At 36.0% G+C, this 17,642-nt stretch overlaps 1 protein-coding gene across 6 annotated transcripts in view; it reads left to right on the forward strand.

The window, feature by feature from the left end:
* The first annotated feature begins 72 nt into the window (after positions 1-72).
* The window catches only part of LOC109104519 (ADP-ribosylation factor-like protein 15), a 121,849-nt gene continuing 104,279 nt past the window's right edge, over positions 73-17,642 (forward strand). For 4 of the 6 annotated variants that reach the window (XR_006160075.1, XM_042756585.1, XM_042756587.1 and 1 more), the window contains exons 1-2: positions 73-149; positions 2,534-2,639. Coding sequence is in view for 4 of the 6 variants with exons in the window: in XM_042756585.1 (XP_042612519.1) it covers positions 109-149; positions 2,534-2,639 (147 nt within the window). In the remaining 2 variants the exon portion in view is untranslated. Of the gene's footprint in view, positions 150-1,993; positions 2,640-17,642 lie in introns of those variants that run through there. The other 2 variants (XM_042756589.1, XM_042756588.1) reach the window with 2 other exon arrangements.

Below are 17,642 nucleotides of genomic sequence, written 5' to 3' on the forward strand. Positions count from 1 at the left end.
TTGTTCCAATTTATTTTTTAATGAAACCGAACACATTTCCCAGTAAACATTGCCATTTCCTGTTTAATTTACGCGCGCGCGCTTCTGTGAATGGAATTCATCTTCTGAATGTGGCGACCGTTGAGATTCTGCACGAGGGCGATGTTGTGGTAAGTTTTGTGGTCCATCAAACATTAGTAATCCTTCCCTAGTCTTTAATTTTATCTAAAGTACAAACATTAATGTGGTAAGTTAAAATGAAATGGCCAGGTAACGTAACACCTGCAGCTGTATTTGAAAAAGCGCGACTCAGTCATTTCATATCATTGAACATTTATTTTCATTAGCACAGCGCTCTGTATATTTTAAACAAAACATTTTAACAGTTTTATTAAAACTAACAGAAATGGAAATGCATTTTGTTTCTAATCTCTGCTTCAGATACTCGATATAGCCTAACGAATTGGTCTTTGCCAAAATAGATTCATTGAAAGATCCGATTCAAAAGTAGAATTAGTTCACGATTCGCATATCGGCTTTATAGATAAATCTCTTTCATATGCGACTTTTACGATTTTTGTCATCTACATTCATTTATATCTGTGCGATTAAAATGCAGTGTGACACAGACATGAAGCATCAAATCTTCTTTAATTAAAGAATAAATGTCCGCTGGTGAATGCTTTGTGTACTGAACAGGTTTAAAAAAATGCTTAATACATTATCGCTGCGTTATGGTAATGGCATGCTGACAAACTTGCTTGCACAATGACATAATGAGATGTCGTCATGAAGCTTAATCACATTCTGCAAGGGAACTGATATATACGTGATTTTAAATTCATTTAGGGTATATATGTACTGTAATGGAATGTATATATATATATATTATGACAGTAATGGAATTAATAATGTTACTGAAGATTTCCAATAAATGCAGTTCTTTTGAACTTCCTATTCATCAAAGAATCAGTTTTGACAAAAATAATAAGCAACACAGTGGTTTTCAGCATAATAATAACAACAACAATAATAATAATAAATGTTCTCAGAATGATCTCTGAAGGATTGTGTGACGCTGAAGACTGGAGTGATGACTTCTGAAAATTCAGCTTTGCCATCACAAGAGTGCACTGCGTTTTTTAATATATAATAAAATACTAGACATGTACTTTTAAAGGATAAAATGATATTGGTATTATTTTTAAGGCTAAAAGGATATTTAAAGGTTAAAGATATTAACATATGATTTTGGCATGTTGACAGAGCATACCTTAAAGTTTTTGTTCTGTGAAGTATGATGGTTAGCAAACAGATGTGAATGATAAATCAATGCTGCCACCTTGTGGATGTTTATTATGAGTACATATATGTGCTGTGTAATATATTGGTTATATAATAGATATGTGTTATTAGATGGTCCGGAATTTAGTTTTGAGGTTGGGTGGATAATTGGGTTGGATGGGATGCAGTTTGTTTATGTCTTTGTTTTTGTATGCTTGTTTTGGAGTGTACAAAACTTTGGTGTTGGTAAGATGTTTCAGCCTTTACTCCAGCCTTCAGTGTCAAATGATCCAAGTTTACACATTACGTTTGATCATTTAGCTTTTATCCAAAGCTTTAGAAATCATTCTAATATACTGATTTGATAATAAGAAATATTTTGTGCTATGGTTTTGAAATTTTTTTTTGTTTTTTATTTTTTTTGAGGAAATGATACGTTTTTCAGGGTTGTTTGAATGCAAAGTTCATATGAACAGCATTTATTTGAAATATATAAATTTGTATAATGTATAACACGCTTTTAAGTGCCCTTTTTGAAAAAAAGAACTAATTTCTTTAAAAGAATTCTTGCTGACGTGTTCTCAAATTGTTTGGAAGGTTGATCAATTAGATTCTGGTATAGGTAATTGAATTTTCATGTTAATGAAAAGACTAAAATCAATTTTGTGTTGAACATTTGAGACCTTAATAAACTGCATATTATTTCGACACACCAGCAGCATGCTGTGATAATGTTACCTTTCAACTTGTACTTTTCTAACTCTCTTTCTGAGTTTCTCACTGAGGAAGACACAATTATCACTATTATCATCATTGTGATCATTAGCACTTCCTTTGTTAGTAGAGGGAAGAGAGAACTGTTCACAGATCTTTACATTATTATATAGCGCATCAGAATATATAATGTGATTATTTCAGTCAAACCTCGGTACATTTCAGACAGTGGCTTTTTGATTTTTTGCAGTTATTCTATATAATTCATTGTGTGTAGGTTTGTAAAAGTAACTAATCCAATTAGCAGTTTTATTTTGCAATACGAGTCACTGAGCTGATAATCTCTTGAGACTGCGCTCTACTAATCTCCTTTCGTTGTTGTCTCTCTCTCTCTCCCCCTGAGTATTCACCCACCTCTAGCTCTTGTTTATTTATGAATGGGAATGAACTCCTCTTTTCACCATCCTTTCATTTGAAGAAGAACCATTGATTCTCTGTCTTCGTATAGTGTCTTTCTCTGTTCCCTCTTCAAAGCCATCCTCTTGTCCTCATCCAGTTACTCTAGCTCGGCTTGTTTGTTGTCTGGGGTAACGCTGTTGCTGGGGACGATGTCAGAACACATTCAGCTCTCAATAGCCCTGTGTAGGATTGGCTTTTACACGGTAAGCTGAGCAAACATTTCCATATTTTGTCGTATATTTTATGCATGCACTGGTTGGTGCCTTTTCTTTGATTTTAGTTATTTGGATGTTTGTCCAAACTTATTTTGGTGGAATTATGTTGTGTAATAATGCAACAGGCTACCTGAAGCTACAGGTGACCATACTCAACAAATTAAACAATGCAAACACAACAATAATTCTCGCATAGATTTGCATGTATGATAGCTGGAGTTATAATCTATGCCCAACAGTTTTCTTGAGCTGGTAGCGAAAATGATTAATCTGTGGTGAATATTAGTGTGTGTTTATCCCCAGGGAGCAGTGTGGCAGGTGTTTTCGGCAGTTAACCCTCAGGTTAACTTCTGTGCTTTATATAAGAAATCACAGTGGAACCTTATATGGTAGAAAAAAAACTAAATTCTAATCCTATTGTTACATGTTCTTTGTTATGGCTTGAAGTCTTTCAGCATTTATCTAGTCTTCCAGCTTGAGTTACGTCCTACTGAGATGTGCTCTTTTGTTCTGTTCTGTTTCACTATTAGAATAAAAGTAACTTCTGTTGGATTAAGTCTATTAAGCTTCCTGTCATTAACATGAAAGAATGTGGGAACAGGAATATTTATGTGATACCTGGCAGCAGCGATGGTACGTGGTGAATCTGCTTTGGTGAAGATGGTCACACCCTCACATAAATTCTGTATGTTATTGATATTATTCAATATCCTATCAGTTCGTTTGTTTCAATACACTACTGTTCAAAAGTTTAGATTCAGGAATTTGTTTTTGAAAATGCTTTACGTTTTAAAGGTGTTGTGAAATGGAGAATCAAAATGATATGATGATATTTAAGTTCGGGTTATTCTACAATTTAAATATATTGCAAGTTTCAGAACTCAAAACTAACTCCCCAGGTCAAATATGAATTATTCTTGTCTACCCTTCTGAAATGCCTGAATTTGAAATCGGGAGAACTGGGATGATTTCCCTTTGACACACCATTGTTGTGCATTTTCGTCATTTGAAATCAAGGAAGTGTGTTCTTAACAACTAAAGTAAAAGCAGATATTTTGAACAGAGTGGGTAATTAAACAGTTGCTGGTCACCCTTGACTTCCATAGTTTGGAAGAAAAAAAAAGTTTAGTTACCCACATTCTTCAAAATATCTTTTGTGTTCAGCAGAAGAAAGAAATTCATTGTAGATCTTAAATTCTCAATGCAGCCAGCACAATAAGAAGCTGAAAGCAACAGGTGTGTGGCCCAGTGTGGATGTGTTGTGTGCCTGTGAGGGTGCAGGTTTTATTGCATCTCATTAGTTTACTGTAGGGTCTTCAGTGATGCTGCAATGGAGGGGAAAGTCAAATACCTTCTATTTTGGTCCTGGTCTGAAATTGTGCCACGTGGCAAACGATTGTCAGGCCTCTCGCTCTAAACAGCCCACCCTTCCTCATTCCCAGTTTTGCATGTGTATATGTGTGTTTGGATGCTACTGCATGTGTGTTTACTCAGTTCTGATATGAGTCTGACATGCATTTATTCACACAAAACTGTTACTGACAGAACTTAACTGTTTTTTTCTTTTTCCTATTGTTCATGAGATGTTTGTTTTGTTTTTGTGTTAACTGTCTGTTTGTTCCATTTCATGTTGTCTTTGTGTTAATAGATTGACTGACAGTAACAATGTTTGCTTTCATTAGGTTTGCTGAGAAGGCTCTGAGAAGGTTGTTTGTAATGATTTCAGATTTTGAACTATCTCTTTGTAATTATTTTAGAGTTCAGTTCTTTGGATGATATGCTTGTAAAATCTCTAAAAACAGACTTTTATCAGAGGGAGCGTCCTGTAATTATATGTTAAAATTTACAGCATCTCTAAACATTGAATCTGAACTTAATCACAGTACAAACCAATTAGAATAATATAGGCATAATATCTAATGCCAGTCCCAGTGTTGTACAGTGATTGATTCAAAATGTGTATAAATGAACCTCAGATACTTTCTGTATGGGAACCACTTGGTGGTGCCATTTTATTAATGATGACTCAAAAAACATTGGACTTTTAAAACAGATGATTTGCAATCCTGATTCTAACTTAAGATTTTCACTAATCCTAACTTTTACTTTTCTGTTATGAAATAAAGCTCTGAAACTAAAGACTTGTTAAAGATAATTTTAATTTTATTTAGTCAAACATTTTGGTACCTTTCAGGGCTCCAGACTAACATTTGAGAGCACTGGCACCAGCGCTACTACGTTCTACAGATGGTGGCGCAAGGAGCAGATTTGGTAGCGCTGGGGGTGGTGTGTGGGGGTATTCAAAATAAAGATAATTTAATCATAAAATAACTATTGTTTTCCATTAATAAGTGCAGTTACTAATAATATTTCATGTTCATTTTTGTAGTGTTTAGAAACGAGTTTCTTAAAGTTGCTTTGTGTGTGAGAAATGAATCCCAGACATGTGGTTAAACTTTAAGAGCCAAACAAGATATTTCTGGAGTATTAAAGGGGTCATGAATTGAGAAATCAACTTTTACTTGAGCTTTTGATATATAAGAAGTCATCGTACTAAAACAATATAAGTTTCAGAACTGAAAAAGTTCTAGTTACTGAAATAAAAGCTTTTATTGACACCAGGCCAAGTTAACGCCAGATCCTGGAACGTGTCTATCTAGATAGGTTAAACACTGCCTCCACCGAATATTAACGCCTAAATCTGCAGCCCCGCCCACTGTTTTTCACATGACATTGTAGGGAAATAACACAAGTGGTGCTAAACCAGATCGAGCAACCAAGCAATTAACATTCTGCTGAGGATCGCAAAATACTGTGCAGTGCCTGGTTGTGGAAGAACTAGGTCTGGGCGATAAAACGCAGGGTTTTACAAGGTGCTTAAAGTACTTGAATTTGACTTTTTGAAATTTAAGTCCTGGAAAACTATTGACAACAGCCATATTTATGAAAAGGTACTTGAAAAGGCAGTATGTTTATGTTTTTAAAGGCAGTATATAAAAAAATTAGTGTTAATTTTTGTTTTCGATAAAAACAATTTCTCGCAAAATTAATAATGCAGCGCATCTTATATACAGGTCCTTCTCAATAAATTAGCATATTGTGAAAAAGTTCATTATTTTCCATAATGTAATGATAAAAAATTTAACTTTCATATATTTTAGATTCATTGCACACCAACTGAAATATTTCAGGTCTTTATTGTTTTAATACTGATGATTTTGGCATGCAGCTCATGAAAAACCAAAATTCCTATCTCAAAAAATTAGCATATCATGAAAAGGTTCTCTAAACGAGCTATTAACCTAATCATCTGAATCAACTAATTAACTCTAAACTAGAGCCCGACCGATATGGATTTTTGGGGGCCGATGCCGATGCCGATATTAACTCGAAAAGAGCCGATTTATAAGCCGATATTTTGATTTTGAAAATAAACTGGATATTAGACCCATTTCCTATAAACTACACTTACACAACATTCAATAGCAAAATATCTGCCTGTTCTATGTATGTGGGATTATGTTAAAAAAGCCTTAGATTACAGTCTCAATGACTAAACAATTGCACATCAAAAGTATATATTTTTTAATGATCAAAAGAACACTGCATTAGAGGAATCTTTGCAGAAGTAGTCCCACACTTTGCTGCTACAGCGTTCACCTTTTTCAGCCATCTGTAGGGCAGAAAGAGAGACAGAGAAAGAATTAGCATGTGTATTAATAATATCACCATGTATCATTACTCATGTCATCATTAGAATTATAATAATAATAAACAGGGATCTCCTACATAGGCAAAAATGAGAAATATAGTGAAATATATATATATATTTTTTTTATTTGTCAAGCAATAGGTATTACCTATTGCCTACTTATATTTAACTATATTATTACAACATTTTCCTGTTATGTCTGTAAAGCTGCTTTGAAACAATCTGTAAAAAAGAAGAAGAAAAAAAAGCGCTTGTTCAGCTCACATTTATTTACATGTCCCCTCTGGTTTAATCATTTCTGACGCACCTACCGTAGTTACTGTAACTACACTATATTTGCTCTCACAGACACATTCACAACGGACCCGTATATCTTCTCCTCTTCTCTTTGTGCAGTCTGAATCAAAACATCGTCATGTGCTGGCGAACGTAAAGTTAGCGTACTGTTACCGGAAGATTACGGAATCAATTCGAAGTTGAATGGTTAACGTTAGTGTCATGAACACACCGCTGTCAATTCTGAGAAGAACCACCTTCAAACAAGTTAATAGCAAGCATTTAAGGGTCCTGCTAAAAAGGAAGCTATGTTAGCGTTAGAATAACGTAACAGTTGTTGTTTTTTTCGAGGCACGCTGTACATAACTTCTAGTCATTGACTACACGCGCCCCCCTGCCACAGTTACGCGGTCATTATGTGGGAAACACTGCAGATATATTTAGAATAAGTTAAACGCTAACGTTATAGTTTGACCTCTTATTAACGTTCGCGCTCTTCCACTGATAAACATGGTATTAGCTTTGTGGCTAATCTAATACAGCAATGCATTAGCGGCTGTAAGTGATGGTACAGAATATTTAGAAGTGATAATGATAGGACCGTTAGCTAGAACTACTGTTTTTATATACAGTGTATGAACTAAATCTACAATCATTTCACATGACTAACGACAGACTCACCGTCAAAAGAGTACATCTCCGTGGCTTGGCTGATAGCTTTCTTCTGTAGTGGATTTCTGGCGCTGTTGTCAACTGGGGGAGTTGCAGAGCTCCCTCTGGTGGGCAAACTATGCAACACTCATAACATGAGTGAAGCATGAGACTGTTTCTCATGTTTCATCGGCCGTTATAAATGCCGATGCCGATTTAAATGCAATTAGCTCATATCGGCCGATAATATCGGCCGGCCGATATATCGGTCGGGCTCTACTCTAAACACCTGCAAAAGATTCCTGAGGCTTTTAAAAACTCCCAGCCTGGTTCATTACTCAAAACCGCAATCATGGGTAAGACTGCCGACCTGACTGCTGTCCAGAAGGCCATCATTGACACCCTCAAGCGAGAGGGTAAGACACAGAAAGAAATTTCTGAACGAATAGGCTGTTCCCAGAGTGCTGTATCAAGGCACCTCAGTGGGAAGTCTGTGGGAAGGAAAAAAGTGTGGCAAAAAACGCTGCACAACGAGAAGAGGTGACCGGACCCTGAGGAAGATTGTGGAGAAGGACCGATTCCAGACCTTGGGGGGACCTGCGGAAGCAGTGGACTGAGTCTGGAGTAGAAACATCCAGAGCCACCGTGCACAGGCGTGTGCTTTTGAACCAGAAACAGCGGCAGAAGCGCCTGACCTGGGCTACAGAGAAGCAGCACTGGACTGTTGCTCAGTGGTCCAAAGTACTGTTTTTCGGATGAAAGCAAATTTTGCATGTCATTCGGAAATCAAGGTGCCAGAGTCTGGAGGAAGACTGGGGAGAAGGAAATGCCAAAATGCCTGAAGTCCAGTGTCAAGTACCCACAGTCAGTGATGGTCTGGGGGTGCCATGTCAGCTGCTGGTGTTGGTCCACTGTGTTTTATCAAGGGCAGGGTCAACTGCAGCTAGCTATCAGGAGATTTTGGAGCACTTCATGCTTCCATCTGCTGAAAAGCTTTATGGAGATGAAGATTTCGTTTTTCAGCACGACCTGGCACCTGCTCACAGTCCAAAAACCACTGGTAAATGGTTTACTGACCATGGTATTACTGTGCTCAATTGGCCTGCCAACTCTCCTGACCTGAACCCCATAGAGAATCTGTGGGATATTGTGAAGAGAAAGTTGAGAGACGCAAGACCCAACACTCTGGATGAGCTTAAGGCCGCTATCGAAGCATCCTGGGCCTCCATAACACCTCAGCAGTGCCACAGGCTGATTGCCTCCATGCCACGCCGCATTGAAGCAGTCATTTCTGCAAAAGGATTCCCGACCAAGTATTGAGTGCATAACTGAACATAATTTGAAGGTTGACTTTTTTTGTATTAAAAACACTTTTCTTTTATTGGTCGGATGAAATATGCTTATTTTTGAGATAGGAATTTTGGGTTTTCATGAGCTGTATGCCAAAATCATCAGTATTAAAACAATAAAAGACCTGAAATATTTCAGTTGGTGTGCAATGAATCTAAAATATATGAAAGTTTAATTTTTATCATTACATTATGGAAAATAATGAACTTTTTCACAATATGCTAATTTTTTGAGAAGGACCTGTAATACAGAGCCGTTTCTCCTGGCTTTAAGCAGCGCACAAGATCGAGATCTCATGATATTGCTTCTTGAGGTGAAAATGGTCTCGTGATATCAGTAAAAAGTTTATTTTGTGGTGAAACCTTTGATAGTGTTTACATTATATTGTTCGGTCTTTTATTGCATGTGCTGTTTGTTTGGGTTCTTTGTGTTGCACTGTTATTATTTACAAGCTTGGAGTGCATCTCCATCTCAGCCGCTCGGGACACAATATACACTCTTCCTCTGCATATATGCTGTGAGTTTGGGTTGCTTACCGTTTATCTGGGAAAACAGTGTGTATTATCTCTCTAAATTTATAACGTAAATCATTTATAAAACTATGCAAACACAGGAGAGTACATCAGCATATTTCTATTAAGCCTTTGTGATTTGTTGTACATCGCGATTCCAAAATAAAAGTTCAAACCCTAACAGGCCTCGCTCTAAGTTTGCATGTGTATTTTTGAGACACACAACTATGACTGCTGCACTCGCGTCTCACAAGAGATGAACAGAAAGCCATGTAAAGTTAAAAGAGGTTTAACTTTTAGAAAACATGTCTTGAGAATTTGTGGGGGTTTTATTCCACTCTACTGCATCTCATATGTTTTTAAATGCAATCTTGTGATCGGCGCTTTGGCTATGCATAAATACATGATGCTGTTTTGTTCAAATTGTTTATGCAATTTACGAAATTATATTTGATTTATAAATATTAGTTTAGATCAGGGGTGTCAAACTCAATTCCTGGAGGGCTGGAGCCCTGTAGAGTTTAGATTCAACCCTAAGTAAACACACCTGATACAATTAATCAAGTCCTTCAGGCTCATTTGAAAACTACGTAGTATGTGTTTGAGCAGGGTTGGAACGAAACTCTGCAGGGCTCCGACCCTCCAGGAATTGAGTTTGACACCCCTGGTTTAGATGTTATGCACTTTTTTTGTAGACAGCGGTTATTTCATTGCATTGAATAAACAGTTTAATGAGGTGTATAATTTTGCTCATTGCGCCCCCCTGTGGCCTCAGGAGACAGGTCATATGTTTCTTTAACACTTATTTAATCTGCATATAAAATACAAAAAAGGAGATATTTGTTTCAAATTTTTTTTTGTTATTTTGTTTCACACTAAAATAAGTTGTTTGTCTTAATAAATTGGGTAAATTAAATATCCAGGGGTAAATAAAATTTTTTTTTCTACTACTGTTTAAGAAAGGTTATACTTTTTTTTTTTTTTATAATTATCGATACCGAACGATATGAAACATTACATTGTGATACATTTTTAAGCTATATCACCCAGCCCTAGGAAGAACACAGTCACAGCATAACCTTCTTTCGGATTCAAATTTTAGGAATGCGTAGTTGAACTTTATTTTTAATGAAATTCCAGCTTACGTGAGTAAAACATTGAGTGTTTGTTTGCTTCATTTCACTGCCGATTCCTTTGTAAACAAGACACAGGTCAACGCTGGATTTGCAGAGAGACTGAGATTAAAAAGCAATGCTGTCTATATTGGATCAGACAGGAATGGCGCAGTACACATATGTGAATAAAAAATATTTGTACTATGTGTCAATTGCTTTGTTCAAGGACTTGATATGTCCTGATCATGTGTACGTGTCTAACCGAAGTCACAGAAGGCTCCTCCAGCTATGAAAGATGTATCTTGTCAAACAGGCACACAGAAAGTTAGTTTACTATGCAAAACAGTTATCCAATCATAGCAGTGGGTGTTTAATTCCAAGTCTTCAATGCGGCACGCCCATAAAAACTGAGCGTTTCTCGAGCCGGCCTCATATTTTATATTTTTCATTTTTCATTTTCCCACTATTTATTTGATATGTGACAACACTGGTAATACCGATATCACCGGGGGTGTGGGGTTTGTTGGGGTTTTACCTCTTTTCCTTGCTTTCCTTCGCTTTAAATAGCTTGTAAATGCCCGTGCACATTTTCCTTTCACTTTTGAATTAGCAGTAATTTAGCGTCAATTGCTTGAATGGACAACAACAAGACAGTACAACGACAAACTCATGTATATTAAACATAGAACTTTTGTTAAATTAAACAGTTTAAATAAAGTAAAATATTGCCAAAAAGGCGCTTTTACATTTAGTTTCAAAACTAAATCTTCCGCCATGGTCTTGTTTGTCTCACCTCACTCTTCTTGTTGGTCAGCTCGACTCACTCTCCTCACGTGATAAATGAAATCTGACTCCTGCTGCTGATCTGTGATGTGACTGTTGTTCGGCATTGAGTAGCCTTGTTCAGTTTTTAATTGTAGTGTCTGTATTCCAGCTGAACTAAATGATTTTTATTACTATAAAAAAATCAAAAAGAAGAAAAAGTGGTGGTCGGATATAAGAGTGAATGATGAGAGAATTGTCACTATCCCTTTAACATTTCTTTTGTTTGTTAGATCAAAGATTAGGTTAAATTGGCTTTTTATGAGGTCTGGGAATATTCTTTCCAGCCACTTTTGATAAAACAGTCCAAATTGGCAGCACTGAATGCCGAACAATTACGAGTTCAATTAAGAGTCAAGATTGGAAAATTGTAGTTTTGACCCATTTAGATCTCCCCAGTAAATGCTCTGTATTATTTCGTACATCAGTGAAGTTTCACTTATTGAAATGCAGGCACTGCAATGCAGATGTGCCAAGCTGTGAGGGGGGAAAAGTCTTATAAAAGCTTGAAACTGATGATTGCAACATGATTGTTTTGTACCAGATACTAAAATGTAAAGTCTTTCAATATGCCGTTTCAGTGAGTCCAGTTGTTTCTTCAATCTGGCAGATTTTGTATGGCTTATGGTTGGTATTTTCCATTTCACTAAGAATAATTCCGTTTTTATTGAAGATGAATATTGTTTTGAAGGGAAGATGAGTTTCTCTGGAAATCGCGTTTTTGTCTAAAAATCAAGGGAAGTGTTATGGGAAGAAATCAGTTAGCATAAACACCTAATATTATTGTTGGATATTATTGTGCGTAATGGCTAGCCTGACTTGCATTATTTCCTGATCCCATTCCACAGGCTTCTCCCATCACTTCCTGTCCTCTCTCAACTAGCAGTGCCATTAAAAAATCAAACTGAACATCATCTTCAACAACAAAATCAGTGTTATTTTAGTATTATTTATATACTCTTAGTATTTATTAATATATTGAATTAGCTTTTATTTTAATAGATTCATTTTAGTTTGTTTTAGTAAATTTTATATGTATTTCAGTGCTTCAACTTCAACTTTTATTTTTATTTAGTTGCCAAGCCAACATTTCTATTTTTTTTGTAAGATTTACTCTTGGTTTATTTCAGCTTTAGTTTACTGAACGAAAAAAGTTTGTAGTTAAAGGAGCCGTATGTAGGATTGTGGCCTAAACTGGTACTGCAATCACTATAAAAATACTGTAGAGCAGTGTATCCCCTCCCCCTACCCCCGACTCGAGGTTGCCAGATGAGCTGCAGGATTCAGCAGAAACATAGGCTGCTTCAATGAGCTTCCAATGGCAAGTGACGAACAGACGTACACAGTAAGTTTTTTTTTTTTCTGTTAATTATGTTTATGCTTCATGAGAGATATTTTGATAAGTAATTATGTATTTAAAAAAATGTACTAATTGTCATTAGTTAAATATAATAGTAAAGATTTATGCTCGTATGTGACAGTATAATCGTAAAGATGTATGCTCGTATGTGACAGTATTATGTTTTTGATTTATTCGCGTATGTGACAGTATAATCGTAAAGATGTATGCTCGTATGTGACAGTATAATGGTAAAGATATATGCTCGTATGTGACAGTATAATCGTAAAGATGTATGCTCGTATGTGACAGTATAATCGTAAAGATTTATGCTCGTATGTGACAGTATAATCGTAAAGATTTTGTCATAAGTAGGCTAACAAATAACCAAAACATTTGCCACAGCAATTATAACGCGGGACAAATTCAATATCACCAATGGCTATCACAGGGTTGTGTTCAGTTCCATCAGAAAATATTGTTAGAGTAACTAAATTACATTAGCAATGGTCATACAGGTCAACTTGCAGCATGTGTAACTTAGTCCACGATATACGTGAAGAACAAATGATGAATGATTTTTACTGAGGTAACATTAGGCTACTGTCTCAATTACGTTTCAAATTGCCATAATGGGCGTGCTAATGTTGTTTTCCTCAGCGTCTCAGCATAATGACAGAGAAACGGGCTCCTGTAATGCATTGCTAATGTTAGCATACGTCCATGTGAGCTAACGTTATGTTACTTTGCACAAACATGCATAACTTTGTTCGATTGTCATGAATATATGAAATGTCCATTGACATCAAGTACAAGTTAGCCAAGCATAGATGAATCTTACCTGTCCAGGAGAAAATTAGCAACGTTGGCGTCTGTGTTCAAATTCTTCTCCGGTTTTCAGCCGTCTCCATCTTTCAAAAGCATCTCCAATACAAATTCTTGTTTTATTTCGGACTTTGTCACGACTAATTTCTGAATTATAACGAGGTCTTTTTGATTTAGTAACATTAGACATTTTTATCCGACTGGAGTTAGGGTAGGTTACAGCAAAGCTGGCAACACGGATCCCGAAACACTACTGACTTCGTGATCGGTAGATAGGTGGAGGGAGGCGCGTCAGGCCAAAACACAAAATGACAACATCAACATCAACATCAACAAGGGCTGCAAGTCCATTTTAAATGACAATATCCTGGCCGGACTACTGTTGTCAGTGATATAAGTATTTGAAATTAACATGATTTCTTAATGTCTAGTGACACATCAGGGCCATTTTATGATTAATTGAAATAGATTTCTTACATACAGCTCCTTTAACAATGGAACAACATGGAACACTATTAATTAACATGGAACAACGTTTATGTCTTAATCTACTTTAAGACACAAATCATATTTAGATTTAATAATTTATTCAACATTTTATCCTAAGCAACGTATGAATTAGGAACTACAAATGTCAAAATGGCTAAACCACTAGTTGCCTCCAACAGGATAGTAAAGCTGTTTCCCTCATCCCTCCAGCATGCATATAAACTAATTTATGAACCCCTTTTGAGTTTTATTATCGGTTGTATGTGTTAAGTGGCAGAATGACACTGCTGACCACTGAGTGGCAGAATGACCCTGCTGTAACATGGCCAATCTTTCTTTTTCAGGTCAGTACAGTTCAAAAAGTTATTAAATCAGGCCTAATATCTCCTGAGCACTGGTGTCAAAAGTATTCACATTCATTACTCAAGTAGAAGTATAGATATTAGGGTTTAAATATTAGGGTTACTTTTGTAGAAGTTGAAGTATCAACTCAAGCTTTTTACTCAAGTAAAAGTGTAAAAGTACTGGTTTCAAAACTACTTAAAGTATAAAGTTAATTGTAGTGTTAGTTAAAAAATTGTTATTAAGAACAAAAGCTTAGGTCGCGCCACAGGGGCCTATGGTGCACTACCCCACCTCTTCAAAAAAAAATTTTTCTAAAGGCCATAGGCCATAATGACTAAAATTTGGGATGCAGGCTACCTGTTTCAGCCGGATATATGCCCATTGAAAATGAACGCACTTTAGTACAATGCAAATACATTAAAGAACTAGAGCTATGATGACTAGTTGTCTATAAGTATTGTAATGGTGCAAAAAGTCAAACTTCAGAGGCATGTCATCAATAACCTTTAATGGAATGTAAATGTACATCCAAGCTTAGCTGCAGGAATCTGCGAGGGCAGTGGACAAGAAAATTGGTGTACCCAGGGCAGGCTTAGTCACAATTACCCTTGTATGGTTGTCTATATACAATAAACATTAGTGCTGTCAAAATGAATGATTAATCCAAGTGATTAATCAAACAATAAAAATGAAAAATAACTCATAATCCTAATACCTTCTTGATAGATAGCTTCCTGTATTCGCTACATACGTCTGTTATGTCCAGTGTTGTGGGGGGGGTGGGGTGGAAACGAGTTACAAAGTTGGTATAGCCTACTTATCACAACATTGTCAATCGCAAATTTATTCAAACGTCTCGCTACCGAACTACCTACAGTAGCTTAATTTTCAGAGGAAGAAGAGAAAGCACCCGTTTGATAAATGAGCCAGTAGTGAGAAATAATAACTTTTAAGAAATATATTTTTTGATAAACGAACCCAACACTGGCTATGTCCTTGCTGGAGTGTGATGTGATTTGTGTCATGTGCAGGTGCGATGGATCGCGTACAAACCAATAGGGTGTCGGAATGGTATATGTTTATACTTCCCCTCCAACCACAATCAAATTCACTTCATCCGGATGGCACGATTTATCTGGATAGGTTTTTTTTTTTTTTTTTTTTGAATGATGACCAGCAGGAATGAAAACCAGGCGAAATGAAATAGCAGTAATGAACCTATTTTTAAAATGTAAGGAGTAGAAAATAGAGATATTTGCCTGAAAATGTAAGGAGTAGAAGTAAAAAGTCGGCTGAAAAATAATTACTCCAGTAAAGTATAGATACCAAAAATTTCTACTTAAGTAAGGTACATCATACATAAGCAGATTTGAAATCTTCTGTTTGTGCCATGCACTGAAAACCTGTTCTTCATTCAAACTGGAGTGTTTGATTCCAGCTTGAATCCAGCTTGATTTCAAAATTTGTAGAGATGCACCAGTTGACCAGAGCCATTGAAAAACAGAGTTTTGACATGCTTTGATCTCGCCGTCACATGGTCACGTGGTTCATGGAGCTCTCAAAAGTTCCAAACAACTCTGTGCTGTCAGTCTGTTTGAATGGGTTTAAGCAGATAGACAGCAGTTTCACTATATTTGCAGCAATTTTTGGTAAATATTGACTAGGGATTTAACAATTCACTCAACTCACGATTCGATTCGATTTCTCGATTTTGGTTTCATGATTTGATTCGATTCATGATTTTTCTTTTTTTTTCTTTTTCTTTCTTTTTTTTTTTTTTACAAAATGAGATTTAAGACAAATTATAAATTAAATGTATCCTTTTATTACTGCATGGACAAAATGCTGCACGTTTCTTTGTGAAATTGAAATATAACACTATAATAATATACTTATATAGCACTTGCATAGTATTGCTCTTTTGTTAGTTTTGATTGCTTCTATTGTCCTTATTTGCTTTGGATAAAAGTGTCTGCTAAATAACAATTTAAATATGTAAATGTAAATAATAAAACTAAATTGAAATTTTAAAACAAGCCCCACAGCAAATAAATAAGCAACAAATAAAATAAATATTTTCATATAAACAAAATAAGGCTTTGACTGTGCTCTTTCCAAATAAAAATAGAGGCAAGCATTGCATTTTAAGCATGATCCAAAGAAAGTTGATGCACATGCAACATGAGCAGTTTGTTTGTAATCTAAATTAGATTGTATAATTTTGAAATTTGAAGCACAAACAGAATGGTTTGACTTCAGTTTTGTGAAACTATACATAAAAAAATCTGCATAAAACAGAAACAGTTGATGAGCTGAATGAGATGCAGATTCACTCTCTGTCAGCAGGTTGGTGCTTAAAGAGTTTCCTTGGTTTCCGCTGTAAACGAAGCAGCACTGTATGTAAAATGTAATCAACAGTCAGGGTGTGCTCACGCGCACACATTCAGTCTCTTAAAGGGTTAGTTCACCCAAAAATGAAAATTAGGCTGTGTTTTACTCACCCCCGTGGGATAGCTGTATATGACTTTCTTCTTTCAGACAAATCCAGTCTGAGTTATATTAAACATTTTCTTTGATCTTTCAAGGTGTTTAATGCCACTCAGCGGGTGTTGCATGCATCAGTCCAAAATAAGTTAAATAAAAAGTGCACATCCATAAAAAAAAAAAAGTCTCTCACACGGCTCCGGGGGGTGAACAAAGGCCTCCTGTGGTCAATCGATGCATTTTTGTAAGAAAAATATCCATATTTATATCCATATGTTGTAAACAGAAGCAGTTCGGGCGGATGATGTATGAGATCAGCTTTGCGTCTACGTTCTTTAATTTGCGCATTGTCAGTAAATCACCCGCAGAAATTTCCTCTCCCATTAGCACTTTTTTGGAATTGTGCTGTCACACTAATTTGCCCTGTGTAGTAAACCTGGCCCCCAGGAAGTGGAAATGGCAAAAGGGTGTAAAAAGGATGTAACATATTATAAGTGTTTAAAAAATGTGTTTAACTGTGAGTGGTGGGGGTGTACGTGTCTTTGCCACCTTTTTCACCCATGATGAGTTTGCATCCCTGCAAATGAAATAAACAGTGCTTAAGTTTTTCAGGTAGGCTTAGGCGGGACAGTACTATTTAGGAACAGAAATACTACAGAAATTGAATAAAGTAAACAAATGTACAGTAACACTAGATATTCTTCACTGTATAAAGAAATACAGCTTAATCATTACATTTAATTTTACAATCGTGATTCAGTCAAGAGCAGTGATTTACGTTTTTTCATTTGTTGTTTGATTAGCATTAGGCTAAGGACACAGCCCGTAGCAGGTAGGCTGCTGTGACTGTCACTTTAAGAGCTAATGCACTGTATTTATGTGACATGTTGACATAATTATGTGTATCTGGCCATTTAAGTGTCGTAAATTAAGTGATTTGAATTTTTGCATTAATATTGAGAGAGAGACACTAGCGCTTTGAAATGAACAAATATTAGATGTCTGCTGTTAAGGCTTGTCGTTACCATCACTGAAACAATGACAAAATTGGTTGTCATGCATTTTTGCCTA

Source organism: Cyprinus carpio, chromosome A5 (genome assembly GCF_018340385.1).
Source record: "Cyprinus carpio isolate SPL01 chromosome A5, ASM1834038v1, whole genome shotgun sequence".
Lineage (NCBI taxonomy): Eukaryota > Metazoa > Chordata > Actinopteri > Cypriniformes > Cyprinidae > Cyprinus > Cyprinus carpio.